The 18,749-nt window shown below is 41.8% G+C and overlaps 1 protein-coding gene across 3 annotated transcripts in view; it reads right to left on the bottom strand.

Moving 5' to 3' along the window:
* The window catches only part of CPA6 (carboxypeptidase A6), a 522,469-nt gene that overhangs the window by 295,499 nt on the left and 208,221 nt on the right, over positions 1-18,749 (bottom strand). Inside the window, exon 1 of one of the 3 annotated variants that reach the window (XM_045455002.1) lies at positions 11,730-12,107. The exons of the other annotated variants lie outside the window; for them this stretch is intronic. Within the exon in view, the coding sequence (XP_045310958.1) occupies positions 11,730-11,845 (116 nt within the window). The 5' untranslated portion in view covers positions 11,846-12,107. Of the gene's footprint in view, positions 1-11,729; positions 12,108-18,749 lie in introns of those variants that run through there. 3 annotated transcript variants of the gene reach the window in all.

The following is an 18,749-nucleotide window of genomic DNA, read 5'->3' as shown; positions in this document are numbered from 1 at the left end:
AATCTGGTAAGCTATTTAACAAAGAATGAAACAGACCACTTCCACACACACACACCCTCAAAAAATAGATTGAGGGCCTAAATGTGAGACCTGAAAACCATAAAAATCTTAGAAGAAAACCTAGGCAGTAATTTCTTTGACATCAGCCTTAGGAGTATTTTTCTAGATCAGTCTCCTTAGACAAGGGAAACAAGAGCAAAAACTATCAGGACTACACCAAAATGAAATGCTTAGCACAGCAAAGGAAACCATCAACATGAGAAGACAACCTACTGAATGGGGGAAGAAACTTGCATGTGATCTCTCCCATTATGTATTTTAGATAGTAACCCATTGAGAATACAACTCCACAGAATCCCAGGATAATCTGGGTCATCTTTGGAGATAAGGAAGAAGGAAATAGAGGGTTATTTGAAGGGGAGGAGCAGAAAAAAAAAAAATGTACTAACCATCAATAGCTCAGTTGCAACCATGCCCACTTGGTGCTGGTATTATCCCAGAATAATCTGATTAAAAATAGGCAGAGAACGTAGATATACAGTTCTCCAAAGATGGCCTATAGGTAGCCAACAGACACATAAGATGCTCAACATGACTAATCAGGGAAATGCAGATCAAAAGTCACATTGACAGCTCACCCCACACTTATCAGGATGGCTAAAAATCAAAAAGATGTAACAAGTGTTGGTGTGAATGTGGAGAAAAGGGAACCCTCATGTGCTATTGGTGGGAATGTACACTGGAACAGCTATGCACCATAGTTTTCAGAAACTATGGAGGGTTCTCAGAAAATAGAAATACCGTATGACCTAGTAATTCTTCTAGAGATCTACTCAAAGAAAAGGAATATACTAAGGAGATAGATGTACCCCTGTACTTATTACAACATTCACAATAGACCAGATATGGAAACAACCCCATTGTACAATAGATGAAGATGTGGTGTGTACACACACACACACACACACACAAATATTTGTCAAAAAAAATGGAGGATATCCTGCCATTCACAACAACATGGATGGCCCTAAAGGTTATTATGCTAAGTCAAAGAAGCTAGAGGAAAAAAAAAACTGATTTCACTTATGCGTTGGAATCTAAAAAACAGAACAAACAGATTCAGATACAGAGGACACACTGATGATGGCCAGAGGGGAGAGGGGTGGGGGATGGGCATGATGAGTGAAAGGGCAAGGCTTCTGGAGGCTTCTGGTATGGAATAAAGAAGTCACTGGGATGACACACACAGCATAGGGAAATAGTTCATGATATTGTAACAGCATTGTACAGCGACAGATGGTAGCTACACTTGCTCTGAAGAGCAGAGCGTAAGGTGTCAACTTGCCAAATCACGATGTTGTACACCTGAAGTTAATGGCACTGTCAACTATACTTTGAAAAAACAGTGTTGACTGAATAACAGAGAAATGGTCTTGAAAGAGGTGGGACAGGAACCTATGTGGTTTGAGTTAGAGAGGATGGAAGCTAAGAGAACTCAGGCTGTACACCACATCAGCTCCATCTCATCAGTAATGCTATGCATCTTTGCTTTTATTAGCAAAAGGTTTGGGGTCCGGGATGGGAGGAAGGGAGGTGAAGTAGAGTAAGGGCTTGAATTAACTGGGGAGGTTTTACAAGAACGATTATGAAGGCAAACTAAGTTCTGAGGGGATGAACACCCTCATTTTAGGCAAAGGAAGCCAGGCAGGCTGTATTTCTCTCTGAAACGCAGAAGTAGTTTTTCTATCCAATGGTCTATTAAGATGATTTTCTACTTGTCATTTGCAGTCATTCTCCTTTTACTGACACACAGAGACCTGAAAATTCACACGGGGGAGTCCAGTTCCCCGTGTCCTGCTTTTCTGTCCTGTAAGTCAAGGGCATAGAATAAATTTTTTCAGCAAGTTTCTTACTCCAAACATCTTGCTACACAGGCTTGTCCCAAATGCCTCTAAACTTCCATATGTTTAGTAATTTTGATGCCAAGTAAATTGCAATCACATCATCCACACGTACCTTCCATGGAAAAAAGGACTGATATGGTTACGGTCTTATTACAGCCTATCATACTACTAACTGTGTCTTCATTACATTCACAAAAATCTCAAGTGGGAACTTAGACATTTAGAGGATTCATGAATTAGATAAGAAAATCTAGAAGGTAGATAGGCGATGTGAAAACATGGCAAATGAGGTCACAAGTACAAGTGGTCACAGGTGAAGTGCAAAAATAAGCATCTGCTGAGGAAACTTCTATGGTACCACACATTCTATCATTTAGCAGTTGGTAATAGAAGGCTGAAGTGCCTTCTATAAAAATACAAAAGCCACCTGGGTGGCTCAGTTGCTTAAGCATCTGACTCACAGTTTGACTCAAGTCATGATATCGCAGTTTTGAGAGTTTGAGCCCCACGTTGGGCTCTGTGCTTATAGCGCAGAGCCTGCTTAGGATTCTCTCCTCCCTCTCTGTCCTTCCCCCACTCATGCCGTCTGGGTCTTTAGAAAGATAAACTTGAAACAAACAGGAAAAACAAAATACAATGTGTATGTTAAAGGTCCAGAAAGAGTAGGAAGAGGGTGGTCCACCTGATACAGTCCCATTTTCATGATCATTCACATCATTGGACTAAAATCTCAGCCCTCAAGAAACAGACCCTGCTGCTCACTCTACTTTGAATACTTCTAACCCTCCTTGGGGATAAGGAATAAGGCATCATTGGTATCGCTTGTACTTGCTAAGCGTAGTGGGAGGAGGAAGGATGGAAGGATTGAAACGATGGAAGAGGACCTCCAATCCTTAGGTAACTGACAGGAAGAGGGAGAAAGGAGCCCCATTTTTTTGGCTAAGATGACACGGAGACATTCTCACAGATCTTTCAGTCCCAAGAAGATGAATCAGTTTTATAACTGGTTACCTACATGAGAGCCTTTCCAACTAGTATTAGACAATTTACTTAATACCCTAGGTTATATCCCAATTTACAAAGTACTTCATTTTGTAAAATGTTAACAGAGGACACTGGGTAAAGGGTATATGGGAATGCTCTGCACTATAAAATTTAAATTTAAAAAACAAAATCTTTCATCAGGTCATTTAAGTCTCCATAGGACCAGGACTTAAAAAAAAAAAAAAAAAAAAAAAAAAAAAAGAAAGAAGCCAGCTAACCCTGTGTAGAGGAGACCCAACTCCATTTCTTATGTATAGTGTTTCTCTTCTCATTCCTACCACCTGACATAAAACATGGACATACTCCCCTACCTTCAGTAAAAGCAGGAACAAAACCCATTCCACTAGTTCTCAACTCTCTACTCCCACTTCCCACTTCATGGATATGCTTTTTGAAATTACAGTCTACACTTCCTGATTTTCCTCACATACCATTTGTTCCTCAACTTATCATGCTCTGGATTTCCCTCACCATTCATTCCACCAAGAGCACCTCTAAGGAGAACACGATTTGAGGTCTTTAATGGCCAAGCCAATGGATACTGCTTTGCTGTATTTAATGTGACTGGCCTCACCTTTCTAGAATATTTCCCTGGGTTTCTTTATTGGCCTTTCTATTTTGTTTCTCTGACTGGCTGTCCCACCCCCTCAACCCCACTACCCAGTTCCACCTTGGTTTTGGCACTTTGTTCTTCATGTAATGAGTGCTTCCTAGATGTTCCATTATACACTTGTGGTTAAGAAATTATATTTATACATAAGTTACTGGCATATATTCCACAGCCTAGAGAGCTCTTGAGCTTCAGAGCCATCTAGTCAGTTGGGCACTTTATAGTTACCTCAAACTACAGAGCTGAAGTACTTACCTTCTCTGCAAAGAGCTCAGTTCTGTTACCCAATCCTAAGGATCATTTTACACTATTTCTCCTTATCTCCTTTAGTTACCCAATTGTGAAAACTATGTAATTATTTAATTGGTTCCCTCCTTTCCTTTTGATTATTACTGTCAGAAGCCAGGCTCTGCCACGTATTGCTGTGGTCACTATGATATCCACTCTTTTGGCTCCAAATCTTTAGCTTTCAAGTCTTCCCTTCTCAATTATGGCAGAGGGAGCTTTCTTCAGGAGGAAGAAAAAAAGTCCTCTAAATTTCCTTTGTAAAATTCTTGATTAGCACCCTGTCATCTTTGGGAGAAACCAGAACTCCATATTATGGGACATAAAGGGTTTCATGACCTTGAAGGCTTATCTCACCTCTCCTCCCTCCCAGAGAAATGGCATTTTGGTCATACTTAATTACTCTGATTTTCTAGACTTGGACTGAATGCTCACCTGTAGTTCTTTGCACAGGAAATATATTCTCAGTGCCTCGAAAGCCTTAACCTAATTTCTATTTGTTCTTTATGACTGAGAGGAGAGCCAGGTCCTTGGACTCCCAATCATTCAAAAGAAAAATGTAAAATATCTTGCATATTTAATAATTGACTTTGATTCCAGATTCTTATCTTTTAACAACTCCTCTCACAGCCAAAGAGCCTTTTTTGACTTTCTCCACTCTTTGTCCTAGATTAAGTGACCCTCTCCTGTACTTGGTCAGCACAGAGTTTTGTCTGTGGGCACAGTGATGCCAGCATTGAATTGTTTACTTGCCCAAGTTACTCATTACGCCGTGCACATGAACTGCTCTTTTATCTGTAGTCCCAGATGAGCAGAGGGCCAGATACACTACAAATATTTATGGAAATGAAATGAAATCCTCCCTCATTAAGCACTTCCCGGCCTTGCCAAATCCCTTTACTTCATCCTCAATAATCCTAGGGAATAGGGAAGACTAAGATTTCTGGATTCACCAAACTGTTTAACAGTTAGGAATGCTACAAGTCCCGCCCAGCTCTGCAAATCTTATTTTGAAGCTGGGCTTCTTCACATATTAAGGGGACTGAGCTCTTATTTTGTGGTCTCTTTCAGTTCTGACACTGACTTCAAAACCATTTACAGAATAAAAATGCACATTTTGAATCCACGTGAAGTACAGAATTATAGAAGCCCATCTGGATACACTACTTTAGAAGAAGTAGAAGGGAAAATGGGTTGGTAGTTATTAACTATCAGGGTGACCATGGAGAGATGCCGATTTCCTAGTGTGTTCTCCCCAACACCCCCCTTTCTCCATCTCCAGCCATTATTTCATAGTCTTCTATGCAGCCAAAGCCCTCTAATCAACTGTGGCCAGTAGGGAGGGACATTAAAGGACTGTTGTCTTAAAGGAGAGTGACCGACCCTTTCTATGGGGCTGGCTAGAAGATTCACTGAATCACACTTGGGAGTGTTGCGCACAGCAGAGAGACAGGACAGAGAGCCTAGTTCTCTGGTACCACCAACTATACCCGCATGGATTTCTACAGAAGAAATTTCTTGTTTAAACCATCGAGATTTGGGGTTATAGAAAAAGAAACCTACAACTCAACAGTATCCTCAATAACATAGTATTTTATGATTTTCAAAGTACATGGAGAAAAAAAAACAGTAGTTTTGCTGAAGACAGCCACTTAGAAGTTTGCTTGAACTTTTTTTTTTTTTAATTTTTTTTTTTAAACGTTTATTTATTCTTGGGACAGAGAGAGACAGAGCATGAACGGGGGAGGGGCAGAGAGAGAGGGAGACACGGAATCGGAAACAGGCTCCAGGCTCTGAGCCATCAGCCCAGAGCCTGACGCGGGGCTCGAACTCACGGACTGCGAGATCGTGACCTGGCTGAAGTCGGACGCTTAACCGACTGCGCCACCCAGGCGCCCCATTGCTTGAACTTTTAATAAAATCATTTATGAAATTTACTACCCAGAACTACCTGAAGACTTCATAGTTTACATTCTACTTTATCCTAAGAAGCTGATGCCCAGAGGCAAATTGGGCAGGGATGTTTGGCAATGCAAATTCTAATCCTATAAACCAGTTATCTGAGGGCTCATAATGAACATAACAAGTCACAAGACATTTTCTGATCAGCGGTTCCATTTACACAGGCAAAAGATTTAATGCTTTATGTAGCTTTTACAATATAGACTGAAGTTCTGAAATAGTAACCTCCTTCCTTGCTTTTCAGGGAGTGGAAGTGATTATGCTTAATGGTATTACCCAGAATGTATCTGGGTGCCATACGATAAAGGCTCCATTATCAGATTGGGCTCCAAGGAGAAAGTGGTCCAGAAGCACATAAAACACTCCTCTTTCTACTAGCTCAGTGACAGAGGGAATGCAGATCCCAGACAGGCAGTACTCCATGGGGAGCTCAGGTCAGAGGAATAGAGACCTGCAGCATTGCAAGCAAAGCAAGAGGCCTCAACACACAGAAGAGACTGCAGGGAATAAAGCTTTGGGTATAAACAGCTGATAACCAGCACCTACAAGTTGCACTTTGATCTAATGCAGAAGGAAAACTAAAGTTATTCTCCCGTTTATAAGGGCCAAGAACTCAAAGGAACTTCCAGAGAATACTGAAGACCTATTTTATTGGCCACATGCTGACTTGTGAAGAATAGGTTCAAAACCAGCCTTAAAACCCACTGTACATCCTTAATTCCTAATGCCCCAAATCTGTATCACACACATTTCAATCTATCATTCATGATCTGAGATGGCTCATTCTTGCTTTAGCCCTCATGATGAATGGAGCCTACCTGTTTTAAGGATGAAGCAATGCTGAAGCTATTTCTCTGACCGGATATAGAGGAGTCTCGAGGCTGAGGAAGAGTGAAATCAAGACAAGAGGACCAGAGAGTCCAACACACAGAGGCCTTGAAGGCCAGGCAAAGGATTCTAGATTTGATGTAGTTGGCAACAGGGAGCCACAGTAGATCTTGGACCAAGAGAGGAACACAGTCTTATTTTAGGAAGATCATCAGTGTGATAATGGACTAGATAAAGGTAGATCAGGAGAAAACTACTTTAATCTAGGCTGAGATAAGGAAATCCTGAACACAACTGGTAGCTATTGCAAAGGAGAGGCAAGGACAAGTAGGATACTTTTTATGGGAATATAAGGAGCTAAATTTGCTCTCTGAATAGTTGAGGACGTGAAGTAAAGCTCATTAAAAAGACAAACATAGTGAATAAGAAGGCTGAACCCATGATTTACCATCCAAATAAGGACCCTGCTCAGACTGAAATGGGGCATTGCCAATTACCAGGCCAGAACAGCAGATTGCCAGTCTTGGGCAAATCAGGATTTCTGACCATCCTACCTGAAAAGAACTTTAACTGCCAACATAGAGGACTCAGGTTCACACAATCAATTTGATCTCCAACTCTAGCCCCAAGTTTCTGGAAGTTAAGGACATTAAAATGAAGCCACCATCCAGGGATAAGAATAAAAAGCTGCTGTTGAGACACATAGGGGAATAACCAGAGAGTTAAGGCGGAAAATACAAGGCCTCTGAAATTCAATCTATGCTACTGATTCACTGGATTTCTCAGTTATCTTTTCAATAAGTCACATCCCAATTGGGAACCTCCTTGCTTATAGCATTTCAAGGACCAAATGGCTTTAAAACAACCACTACCACCCCTTTATTTCCTTCAAGTCTTCAATCTCCAGATCCTATGTCCATGAAGGACTAGTGAAGTTGACAAGTTACTAGGGTGGGGGGTGGCAGGGGGGACAACAGGGTTGGGGCTGGGTGTGTGGGTATAGCATGGACCCTAAGCAGAATGCACCAGCTGGCTAGTGGGCTGGAACCAGTCCTGCACACATGTACCTATGGTCATGGGAAAGATACTTAGTCCTTGAAGCTGCTCCCCTAAGAGGGGAAATAACCACAGAGACAGAGGTCTTCAAAATGGGCAGGGCAGAATGAGGAAGGAGTGTGTGAGGTCTTGGCAGGCAGATCAATACCAGTGGGTTCAAGATTTTGGCAGCAGAACATATGCTCTCTCCTCCCCAGCTGAGCTATAGCAGGGCTGGGGGACCAGAAACAGGCAAGGCCTGGAAGAGATTTCTATTCCTCCCTTCTCGGTTCAGAGATTACTTCAATACTTATAGTCTGATCATCCCATACAACATTTATACATTGTTTACTAAGGTGGTGTGTGGGGCTATTTTCTTTACTAAACTGAAGACCATCAGCATGGACTCTGTTGGTCACGGTTCTTGGCACAGGGTATTACTTGAATGAAGGCACACATCCATGGCTACTTTCTGTGCTTTGTAGTGACCACCTAAAATTCCATCATCTTCTATTTCCTATCCCTTATTAGAAAAGCAGGTAGACATCAGTGACTCCTCACCCTAGATAAGAACCACAACTAAACCTTCAGTTTTATCTATATAATCCACACCTTATCCTGAAACTAGCAATTCCCCAAACAAGGTTAAACCTTCAGTTTTCCTTAAGAGCAGTTCTTTCCCTCTCCCTCCCCCCCTCCCCCATATCTAGACAGGGGATAGTGTGAAATAGAGCTTGTCAGGTCACACCCAGCTGGGTTAGAATCCGATCTCTGCTCGTATAGTGACTTTGGGTTAGTTAGCTCTGAACTTGGGTTTTACCCAGTCTGTACCGCATTTAGCTTATCTGGAAAACAGGGATACCCAGAATTATGTGAGGTTGTTCAGAAATTTTTAAAACAGTTGATATCAAGTATTGGGAAGTATTAGCTACTTTATCACCCTGTTAACTTAGTGTCAAGAACCATACAATAACCTCCTATTGTATTCAATCCTCACAATTTGAGGAAGGTTCTCGGATTATCTCCATTATCCCAGATAAGGAAATGGAGGGTCAGAGAGGTTAAGGAGCTTGCCCCCAAGTAACAGAGCTACTAACAGTGGCAAAGCAGAAATGGAAAGCCAGACAGCTGAACTTCTGGACTTTCAAACGTTATGCTCACTAACTGGCACGAAGAAGATACTGTAGTTCTTAAAATCATACCCACTTTGATTTTACACCATTTCCAGAATTTGTTTCATGGCCTTAGAGTATACACACATGTGCACAGATTTCAGGTGATGCACAAGATCCTTGTTTTTTTGCTTCAGATATAATCACAGAACCATTAAGTCTGCTTCCAGGAATTCATGGCAAGGAAAAAAAAAAGGCAGTGTTGCTTGTGTAGGAATCCCACTGACTGGTGTTAAACACAGAAATGTTGGACTATGGATTTGGAATCCCTGAAGCCTTCTGACACTATCCATCAATACCATTTGAAATTTTTGTGTACTTGGCTTCATTTTTCTATGTATTTTTAAGATTTCTCTTGTAAATATGTAATACAGCTCTCTAAAAAGGTATTAACTTTTGTTGAGTTTTCCTGGTCTAATTCCTCCCCCACCCCCAGGTGATTCAATTTGCCACTTACTAAGCATTATACAATTGGCATTAAACAACTGTTAATAGTTTATGTAGAAAGAGGACTGAGCTCATTAGCTGCACTCAGGAAGCATGCTGGTCTGCCTGGAGTGTTCTGTTTTATTCAGGTAGAGAGTCCCACAAATGATAATTGCTTATTAGACTCAACCAAGACATACAAAAATGATTTACTAACATCCAAGAAATAGGGTTGCTCCAGGGGTGCCTAGGTAGCACAGTTAAGCATCCGACTCTTGATCTCAGCTTGTCATGATCTCACGATTTGGGAGTTTGAGCCCCTCATAGGGGCTTAACTATTGCACCAGGTCATCCATCGGGTTTTTAGTGTTTTAAAAAAAAAAAAAAAAAAAAAAAAAAAGTATTGAGAGAGGGAGGGAGAATCCAAGCAGGACTCGAGGCTCAATTTCATGATGGTGAGACCCTGACTGGAGCCAAGGTCAACAGACGCTTAACAGACTGGCCACCCAGATGCACCCTCATCAGGTTTTTATTTGCGGAAGAGCTAGACTTGCACAAAGTAGTTCCTGAGTAAATAAAGCAAAATAATCCCAAACCAAAGTGGCATTTCTGTCTTCGGTAAGGAGAGAATGAGAATAAAGCAAAGTTAAAACCCATTTTTGATGGAAGTGTTCAGAGACACTCCTGGTTTTACAGCAACTCTAGGCTTCCACAGCGATAGACAAGGCTACTTTCAGTTTTGAGTGTTTCAGCTTTTTCCTCCAACTTTCAGACATTTGGTAATTTATACATTTGGGACTAACATATAGCAGCCAAAGGGAAAACGGCAATTGAGGCTTTCACTGCAAAACAGACAAGGTAGTTCAGCTTCCTCCAGGAAGGTTCCAGTGGTAGCAAACCCTAAAGTCAAGTCTCCACTATTGGCCTCGTTTCCTCTAAGCGGCACTTAGGGAAGTGCACACACCTGCTCAGCTGAAGCAGGTCCGGGAACTTGGTCAACACCACATAACTGAGATAATGAAGAACAGGGCCACAGCTGAATGGAGGAGCAATCCTAGGTCACACGGGCCCCGAGATAGATTATCACCTGGTCTGACGCCAGCCAGGAGAGTCGGTAAATTCTACAGCCGGGCCTGCACCAGTCATTAAACATGGTTCCCTTGCCCAGATCTCCAAGGGCAAGGACATTACAGAATGTAAAGCCTGTACCATGTGTCTAGGAGTCTGGAAAGCAGCCTTCAGATGTTCATGCCTTTCTGTGCCTCCCGGGAACACCCTGGTGTAAAAACTGGGGATTGAGTTATCTATAGCCCTTATCTCAGCCAATGCCTCCACCCCCAGGCTGCACCCCCTAAAATGGAGGACAGCTTTTCTGAAGTTTCCTCTGCAAGCACTGTATTCAGGAGACACAGTGAAGGCAGTGCTTAGATTCTTTGAGCAAGGGAAACATTTGCTTTCTCAGGGTCATACTTCTGAACTCTTCTTTACACCATTCCTGTTAAAAACAACTTTGCCTTAAGATCCCAGGCACTACCTGGTCCCAGTCCGCATCTAGGTGAAAAACTTTCCTCAACTGGTAGTTCTTGAAGGATTGGGTCAAAAGATCCAAGACCTGGTTTTCCTCCTCTGTAAAATCCAATTGAACTAGGGGAGCCATCGAAGGTTCATTCCTGCTTTAAAAATGCAGCAATGCCCTAACTTCCAGATTCAAAGAACCACCCCCCTGCAAATAGGAGCAAAGCGCTTGCCGTATATTCCACAGCAAGCCTTCAGAATAAGGTGCATAGTCACACTGCTTTATATGCAGCCCTGGGCCTCCTTATGAGAGGCAAACATGAAGTACCCTAACCTGTGTGGGGGTAGGGAGGTACCTCATTGTTTTCCCCGTTTAAGTTCCTCCCTTGAGAAAAATACGATAGCTTCACAATTGGCTACTTTTATTCTGCTTATTTTGAGGTGGCTCATTTGCATTGTTCAGATTTGAAGATCTAGTAACTACTCCGTAGGTTAGCAAGTCCTCACACACCCTCACACACCTCACACACCGTTCTCAATTGCTATGGAGTTTCAACCACTCCTGTGTACAATTCTGAAGAAGTCTTCATTTTCAGGTCATAGTTCACATGGAACAACAGCATCCTTCCTACGGAGCATCAACCAAGGCAAACACCGCAAATACTGGCCACGGCTCCTCCAAGGACAGAATCTCATTCAACTGCGGGCCACAGGCTGGCACACTATAAGAAGTATGAAAAGCTACAGTTGGGACCATCACATTCTCTCAGTGAGCTAAACCCAAGAGCCAGGAGCTGCACGCACATTTTACTTTAGGTGACCAGGAAAAAGTGTACAGATTCACACAGAGACCACAGACGTGGGGGGAAAAGTGAGGCATGTTCAGCAGCAAATCAGCCCCCTCCTCCAACTAAAAGCCATATAGGGAATGAAAGTCGCTCCACTCACCCAGCGTAGCGGTTGCTATAAAGGTGGCTGTGCCCTGGTTGCAGAATCTTCAAAAAGAGCAGGGAGAGAGGCAGAAAAGCAGCTGTCCGGCTCCTAGGCTTCCGGAGGAACGTCATGGTGTTACAAGGAGAGGAGCTGAAAGTTACTTACAGCAGTCACCCGAGGCTGGAGGGAGCTCACAGTGCCGCGCCCCCACCCCCGTGGGCAAATGCTCTCTGGGAGGGAGTGGGGGGAGAGAGTTAGGAGTAAAATGTGACACTTCTTTCCAGCCACAGGGGGGAAAAAAGTCTAAGTAGCCGAGGAAGGGAAGTTGCTATTAAGACTTGGTCTTGGGACGAGAAACAGCAGCACGCACTGCCCAGCCCAGCAGCTGAGCCTGATCCTCAGTCAGGCTCCCCTAGAAGGGGCTGGGCCTCCCCTGTGCTGACTCATGGCTGGGGTTCCCTGGGTGCTGCATCCTTTGAGTAACTCCTCTCGGGCTTTTTATTTGTCTCTTGCTTGACAGCTTTAGGCCCCTGGCTTTTCTTGGACCTTTCCCTTTCTATTCCCTTCCATAGCGCAGGACCCTCCTCTGAATGCAAATGATTTGCCCGAGAATGAGCTAAACACGTAAGCATACGTAGAACATTCCAGGCTTAAGGTTTTGATCTACCATAACAAATTTCTACATGGATTCCACATACTGAAGTGCCTGGTGAATAGCCCTAACGAGTTCGTGCCCAAGGGTAAGTCCAGCCCCTGAACCTGAACAGACAGTCTGGTCCCGGCTCCTACCTGTATGAAGGGGCAGCCGCTTCGCTGGGCTTCAGGAAGCTCTTCCTACCCACTCCCCGTCAGCAGCACCCAGACCCGCTGCGATTTCAGAGGTTCTTATAGGGAACAGGAGGCTTCCACGTGCTTTACTACCTTCTCTCACATTTGGAATCATTTAGGAAGCCAGACCATTTAAATCAGAACTCCTGGGGGGTGGGACCAGTAATTTAAAAGCCTCCTCAGGTGATTGCAGTGTTCAACCACCACGCTGGTCTAGAGCGGAGCTTCTCAAACTTTAACAGGCATAGAAATCAAATCACCTGTGGATTGTTAAACTGCAGCCTCTGATGCAGTAGTTTGGGCCTGGGGCCTGAGATTCTGCATTTCTAACAAGCTTTCAGGTGATGCTCATGCTGCTGATGTTTCCACCACATTTCGAGTAGAGCTGTACTTGAGAATGAGGTCTGCTTTTTCTCCTCTCTCTCAAAACTAGGGGGGAATAAAAAACTTTGATGATGAAAAAGGCATTTCTTTTTTTTTTTTTTTTTTATCCACTTGCTCCTACCCAGATATACCAGAAAACCCAGCTGGGGGCATGTACTTTGCTCTAGTAAATAGGAACAGCATTCTCTAGAGTGACTCCTGTTACTCCCCAAGCCAAGGCCCTGTACTACTCTGGAAGAGAGTGGGAATCAATGTCTCTCTATACACTCACTCAAACACTTTCCAAATTTCCTGAAGAGTCATAGCCAAGGATTCTGTACCCTCTAATATTATAGCCAGAACACTGTTTAGAAGAGAAAGTACCCAATCTTTCCCCATGGTCTCTACATGGGGAGTTGAACCAAACTCATAGGAGTTTGGCTTATAACACAGCTGAAATGATTTTCAGTTAAAATGATTCTCTAAGGCTTTCTTAACTACCCCAGGATTAGTTTAATCTCTTCTCTGTGACCCCCTCTCTAATACCTGTATGTTTTCTACTGTAGGGTATAGTACATTGAATTTAAGTATTTGCCTCGTTCTCTCTCGAGGCTGCCTTCTCCTTGAGTGTAGAACGGTACCCCTTTCATCTTTGTACTTTCTTATATCTCCTAGAGAGAACACAATGTTTGCTGAAGCAATGATCAGCAATGTTTGTTGAGTGAATGATGAACCTGAGAAGGGATTCATTCAACATTTACTCTGTGACTTCTGTATCCACACAGAGGAAAGGATGGAGGCTCTTGAGGAGTGGATGGTCCCAGGTCTCCTGGTTTTGTTTCTTGTTTGTTTATGTTGTTGTTTCCTTCCCTCATGACTTTCTGGCCCAATGCTCTGGTCTTTGTAAAGTGGTCAGGCTGTTCTGCAAGGTTCATGGCGATGCTTCCTGGGGCCATTTTGACAAGGTCAAGAAAGCCTGTGTAACTATGAATGAACTGTGGAAATAAGAGGTTATTTTGTAAATAAAACACTTCATTCCTTTGCATTTCATTATGTCAGAACAATGTATAAATCTGTCATATTATATCACAACATTAAACTAGGAATGTTCGGTCTCTGACTGGGGATTAAGCTCATCCTCAAATCATTCTGAAGGATTCAATCCAGTGAGCACGTTCAGGAAAGACTCTGCAGACTCTGAGACCAGGGTAATCATTTCCTGGACCATCAAAAACCCAAGAGACCCTGGAGACATCCTGTAGCCTTCCTAAAAATTTCAGATCAAAGAGAGATTCTCAAACAATAGAAGTCATTCCTAGCAATCTTCCTCTGGTTTTCTAAGGACCAGGTTATCTGATCAAACTTCTCCTGGATTAGATAAACTCCCATAAAATGAGTGATAAATGGAGTCCATTTAGCAAGTGGGAGGGGAAGAGAATGGCTTTACAGATAGATTCAAAGATAAAAGTCCCATTTTTTAGGCACTGAGAGGGAGTGAATTATTAAACCAGTTAGAGATTTGGACATGGAAAGATGAGAATTTCTATTTATTGACTATGCCTTTGTCATATTTTAGTGGAAGAATGAAATGTTTTAAAAAGAAATACTACCCTACAGAGAAGCAAAAGGAAACTACAGTTGGGAAAAGAAAATGTCATTCTTGATTTGGGTGCATTGTTGTCCATGATTAGATAAGTTTTTTTTATTGAAGTGTAGTTAGCACACAATATTATTTTAGTTTCATATGTATAACATAGTGATTCAACATCTATATATATTGTGAAATAGTGACCACAATTAGTCCAGTTACCGTCTGTCACCACAGAAACCTAATACGACATTGACTATATCCCCTATGCTGTACATTATTATTGCCGTGGCTTATTTATTTTATAACTAGAAGTTTATACCTCTTGGTCCTCTTCACCTATTCACCCCCCCTCCCTCCACCTCCAACTCTTCCTCTCCTCTGGAAACCATCATTCTGTTTTGTTTATCTGAGTTGGTTTTGTTTTGTTGTTTAAATTCCACACATAAGTGAAATCATACCGTATTTGTCTTTCTTGGTCTGACTTATTTCACTAAGCATAATACCCTTTAGGTTCATCCACGTTGTTATAAATGGCAAGATTTCATTCCTTTTGTATGGTTGAGTTATTACTGTTGTATATATATGTATGTATATACCACATCTTCTTTATCCATTCATCTATTGACAGACACTTTGGTTTTTTCTGTGTCTTGACTGTTGTAATTAATGTTGCATTGAACATGGGAGTGCATGTATCTTTTCGAGTTAGTGCTTTCATTTTCTTTTTTTTTTTTTTCTTTATTAAGTTTTTAATTTAAATTCTAGTTAGTTGGGGCGCCTGGGTGGCGCAGTCGGTTAAGCGTCCGACTTCAGCCAGGTCACGATCTCGCGGTCCGTGAGTTCGAGCCCCGCGTCGGGCTCTGGGCTGATGGCTCAGAGCCTGGAGCCTGTTTCCGATTCTGTGTCTCCCTCTCTCTATGCCCCTCCCCCGTTCATGCTCTGTCTCTCTCTGTCCCAAAAATAAATAAACGTTGAAAAAAAAAATTAAAAAAAAAAAAAAATAAATTCTAGTTAGTTAACATACAGTGTTATATTAGGGGTATAATACAGTGATTCAATAATTCTAAACATAGGGCTCATCATGATAAGTGTACTCTTTAATCCCCATCACCTGTTTCAAACATCCTCCTACCCACCTCTGCTCTGGTAACCATCAGTTCTCTATAGTTAAGAGTCTATTTCTCGGTGTGTCTTTCTCCTCCCCACCCCCCCCATTACTTGTTTGTTTGGTTTCTAAAATTCCACATACAAGTGAAATCATATGGTTATTTGTCTTTCTCTGACTGACTTATTTCACTTAGCACCAGATTCTCTGGCTCCATCCGTGTTGTTGCAAATGTTAAGATTTAATTCCTTTTTATGACTGAATAATATTCCATTTTGTATATATACCACATCTTCTTTATCCATTCATGTATCAGTGGACACTTGGGCTGCTTCCATGGTTTGGTTATTAAAAATAATGCTGCAATAAACATAGGGGTGCATGTATCCCTTTGAATTAGTGTTTTTGTATTTTTTAGGTATATACCCATTTGTGCAATTACTAGATCATAGAGTAATTCTATTTTTAGCTTTTTGAAGAACCCCCATACTGTTTTCCATAGTGACTGTGCCTATTTATATTCCCACTAACAGTAAGAGGGTCCCTTCTCTCCACAATCTGGCCAACACTTGTTATTTCTTGTTTTTCTGATGATAGCCATTCTGACAGGTATAAGGTAATATCTTATTGTGGCTTTATTTTGCATTTTCCTGATGGTTAATGATATTGAGCATCTTTTCATGTGCCTGTTCATGTGCCTGTTGGCCATCTGTGTCTTCTTTGGAGAAATGTCTATTCACATCTCCTGCCCATTGCTGATTACATAACGTTAATGCCCTTTCTCAATCTGAATTCTATGATGTTGTAGGGAAAGATTTTGCAAAATATTTTCTTAAGTATATGAATGAAAGCCCTGAAAATTTATTTTGGTAAAGATAAATGGAGGAGAAGTTAAATGGGTATGGTTGGGCAACCCCCCAATTACCTCAGTTGGTTTTGTGCTCATTCCTCAATGTCTTATTAACACAGACCTGTTGCTTGTCAGGCATCTTTTATGGTCTTTTGCTATTGTTCCAACACATGAGGAATTGGCACATGTGATGTTAAGTTACTGCCTTATGCAGTCTTGGCAATTCTGTGAAGAATGTTGTGAAGCTTCCTTTAACAATGCATGACTAATGACTCCCACCCAACTCTCTTATTCAACACCATCAGCCATCCCTTCTTGCCTCTACATCTTTAATCTTTCTCTTGTCAACTATCCATATTTCTCCTATCTTTAAATGCAACCTACCTTTCTTCTATTTCCAGACTTCTCAAAAGCACACTCTTGAATTCTGACAATATGCTTTCCATCCCTACTTATGATGCTTATTATTATTATGTTTATTAGTATGCTTTCCATCCTGAACACTTACAAAACTTTCTCTTAAAGATCCATGGTTATTTCTAAGTGGGAAACCCTTTGTTGTCATTCTGCATTTGTATGGTTTCTAAGGTTATTTGTCACCACCACCACCACCACGCCCCTGCCCTGTTTGAAACTCTTCTTTCTTGTGATTGGGGACATTGTCTCCTCTATTCCTCTCTTTCTTAGAGTCCCTCTCCTATTTTTTAACTGCTTACAAAGTTGACATTCACAGGGGTGTTGGCCCTCTCTCTTCTTGATGTGCTGTGGACAGAAATGGCTGGAATAGTTTTGTGGATGAGACTGACTTGATTTGGGTCTGGAAGGAAAGGAAGGGTTTGGCTGTATTGAGATAGGAAAGCTGGAGACAGGTGGCCATTATTATCAAGGAAACATCATAAACAAATACAAAGGATGTGGTCCTTGAGTTTGTGAAAGTTGGTGCTGGTGGAAGAGCTAGGTAGATAAATAAATACAGAGTTACACTTGGTGGTTTAATTAATTATATGCAAACAAATCACAGATCCTGTGACAGAAAGTTAAGGGGGAGTAGATTACATATGCAGGGTGTTCTGAGGAAGTGGACCTTCAAAGCAAATATGAAGAGCCGGCCATAGCAAGAAAAGGGTGGTGGTGGGAGTGAGGGTGAAGACGAGACCATTGCTGGTAGAGGGAATAGCACAGGCAAAGAAGTCCTGTTCAGAATTTATGGTCCTTTCTCCAGTCAAGACAGGATAAAGAGCAGCATTCAGGGTCCTAAGTTTGGCCTTCAAGGCCCTTGAAAACATTTTCATTTTTATCTTCTTCAATACTTTCTGAATACTCTGTATCTTTTCCTTCCTCTGGGTTGGCTTACATTTATTTGATAATAATAGCCATCTCTCTCCAGCCTTCATGTCTTCTATCCAGCCAAATCCTTCCCTTCCTTCTAGGTACAGTTCAAGCCAGTCTCATTTACGAAACTGTTCCAAGACCATTTCTGTCCACAGTGCTCACCTTCTAAGCACTGATATAGTCATTCATGTACACCCTTATGTTTTGGTGTATATAGACACTTAATTCAGTATTACCATTTATTATAAACTGCTTGAGGGCAGGCACTCTATTGTGTACATCTTCATGTTCCACAATGCCTGGAGTTCTGCTGGATCCATAGTTGACATCCATTAACAACCAAGTTGTTGGCTTACCTTTCAGCTTAGACCTCCTGGGACCTTTCAACTGTTAAGGGGAGCCCTTGTCTAGAACCCCAGAATGCACGCTTATCCTTGGCTAGCTCTCTCACAAAAAGAGTCTTGCTCACTAGGATGAAAGAGCAATTTGAGGCAAGTGTTATTGATGGACAAGCCTATTATTATATTTTTAAGCACTTGTAATTACGTTACAAAGATGTTTTATAGAATTTATGGAGCAAAGCCAAAGTATTCTAATGCAGGAAGGTGGGAACAAGTTCTATCTGCTGAGTCCAAGCAGCCAAAGAGACTTCCCATCTTCTCCCTCTCTTTGCCTTTTGTTTCTCTCCCTCCTTCCCTCCTCTTCTCCCTCCTGGCTCCCCTTCCTTCCTGAGACCTGTCTCCAAGGTTCTTATGAAGAGAGACGGTAGGGAAAACATAGTAGATAAAAATACTTTAAAGATTACTACTTCAAATGACAGAGAAAGGATGTTTGTGTTATACTGTTTGTAACATTAAGTGCTTTAATGAAAATTAAGAAATTTGAGATGGATGGAGCATAAAATAGAGATTAAGAAAGTTTGATTAGAATAAAGTCTAAAGCAGGGCACCTGCGTAGCTCAGTCTG

The sequence above is a fragment of the Leopardus geoffroyi genome, chromosome C3 (assembly GCF_018350155.1).
Source record: "Leopardus geoffroyi isolate Oge1 chromosome C3, O.geoffroyi_Oge1_pat1.0, whole genome shotgun sequence".
NCBI lineage: Eukaryota > Metazoa > Chordata > Mammalia > Carnivora > Felidae > Leopardus > Leopardus geoffroyi.
The sequence above is the reverse complement of the archived record's forward strand: the minus strand, read 5'-3'. Positions and strand labels throughout refer to the sequence as shown.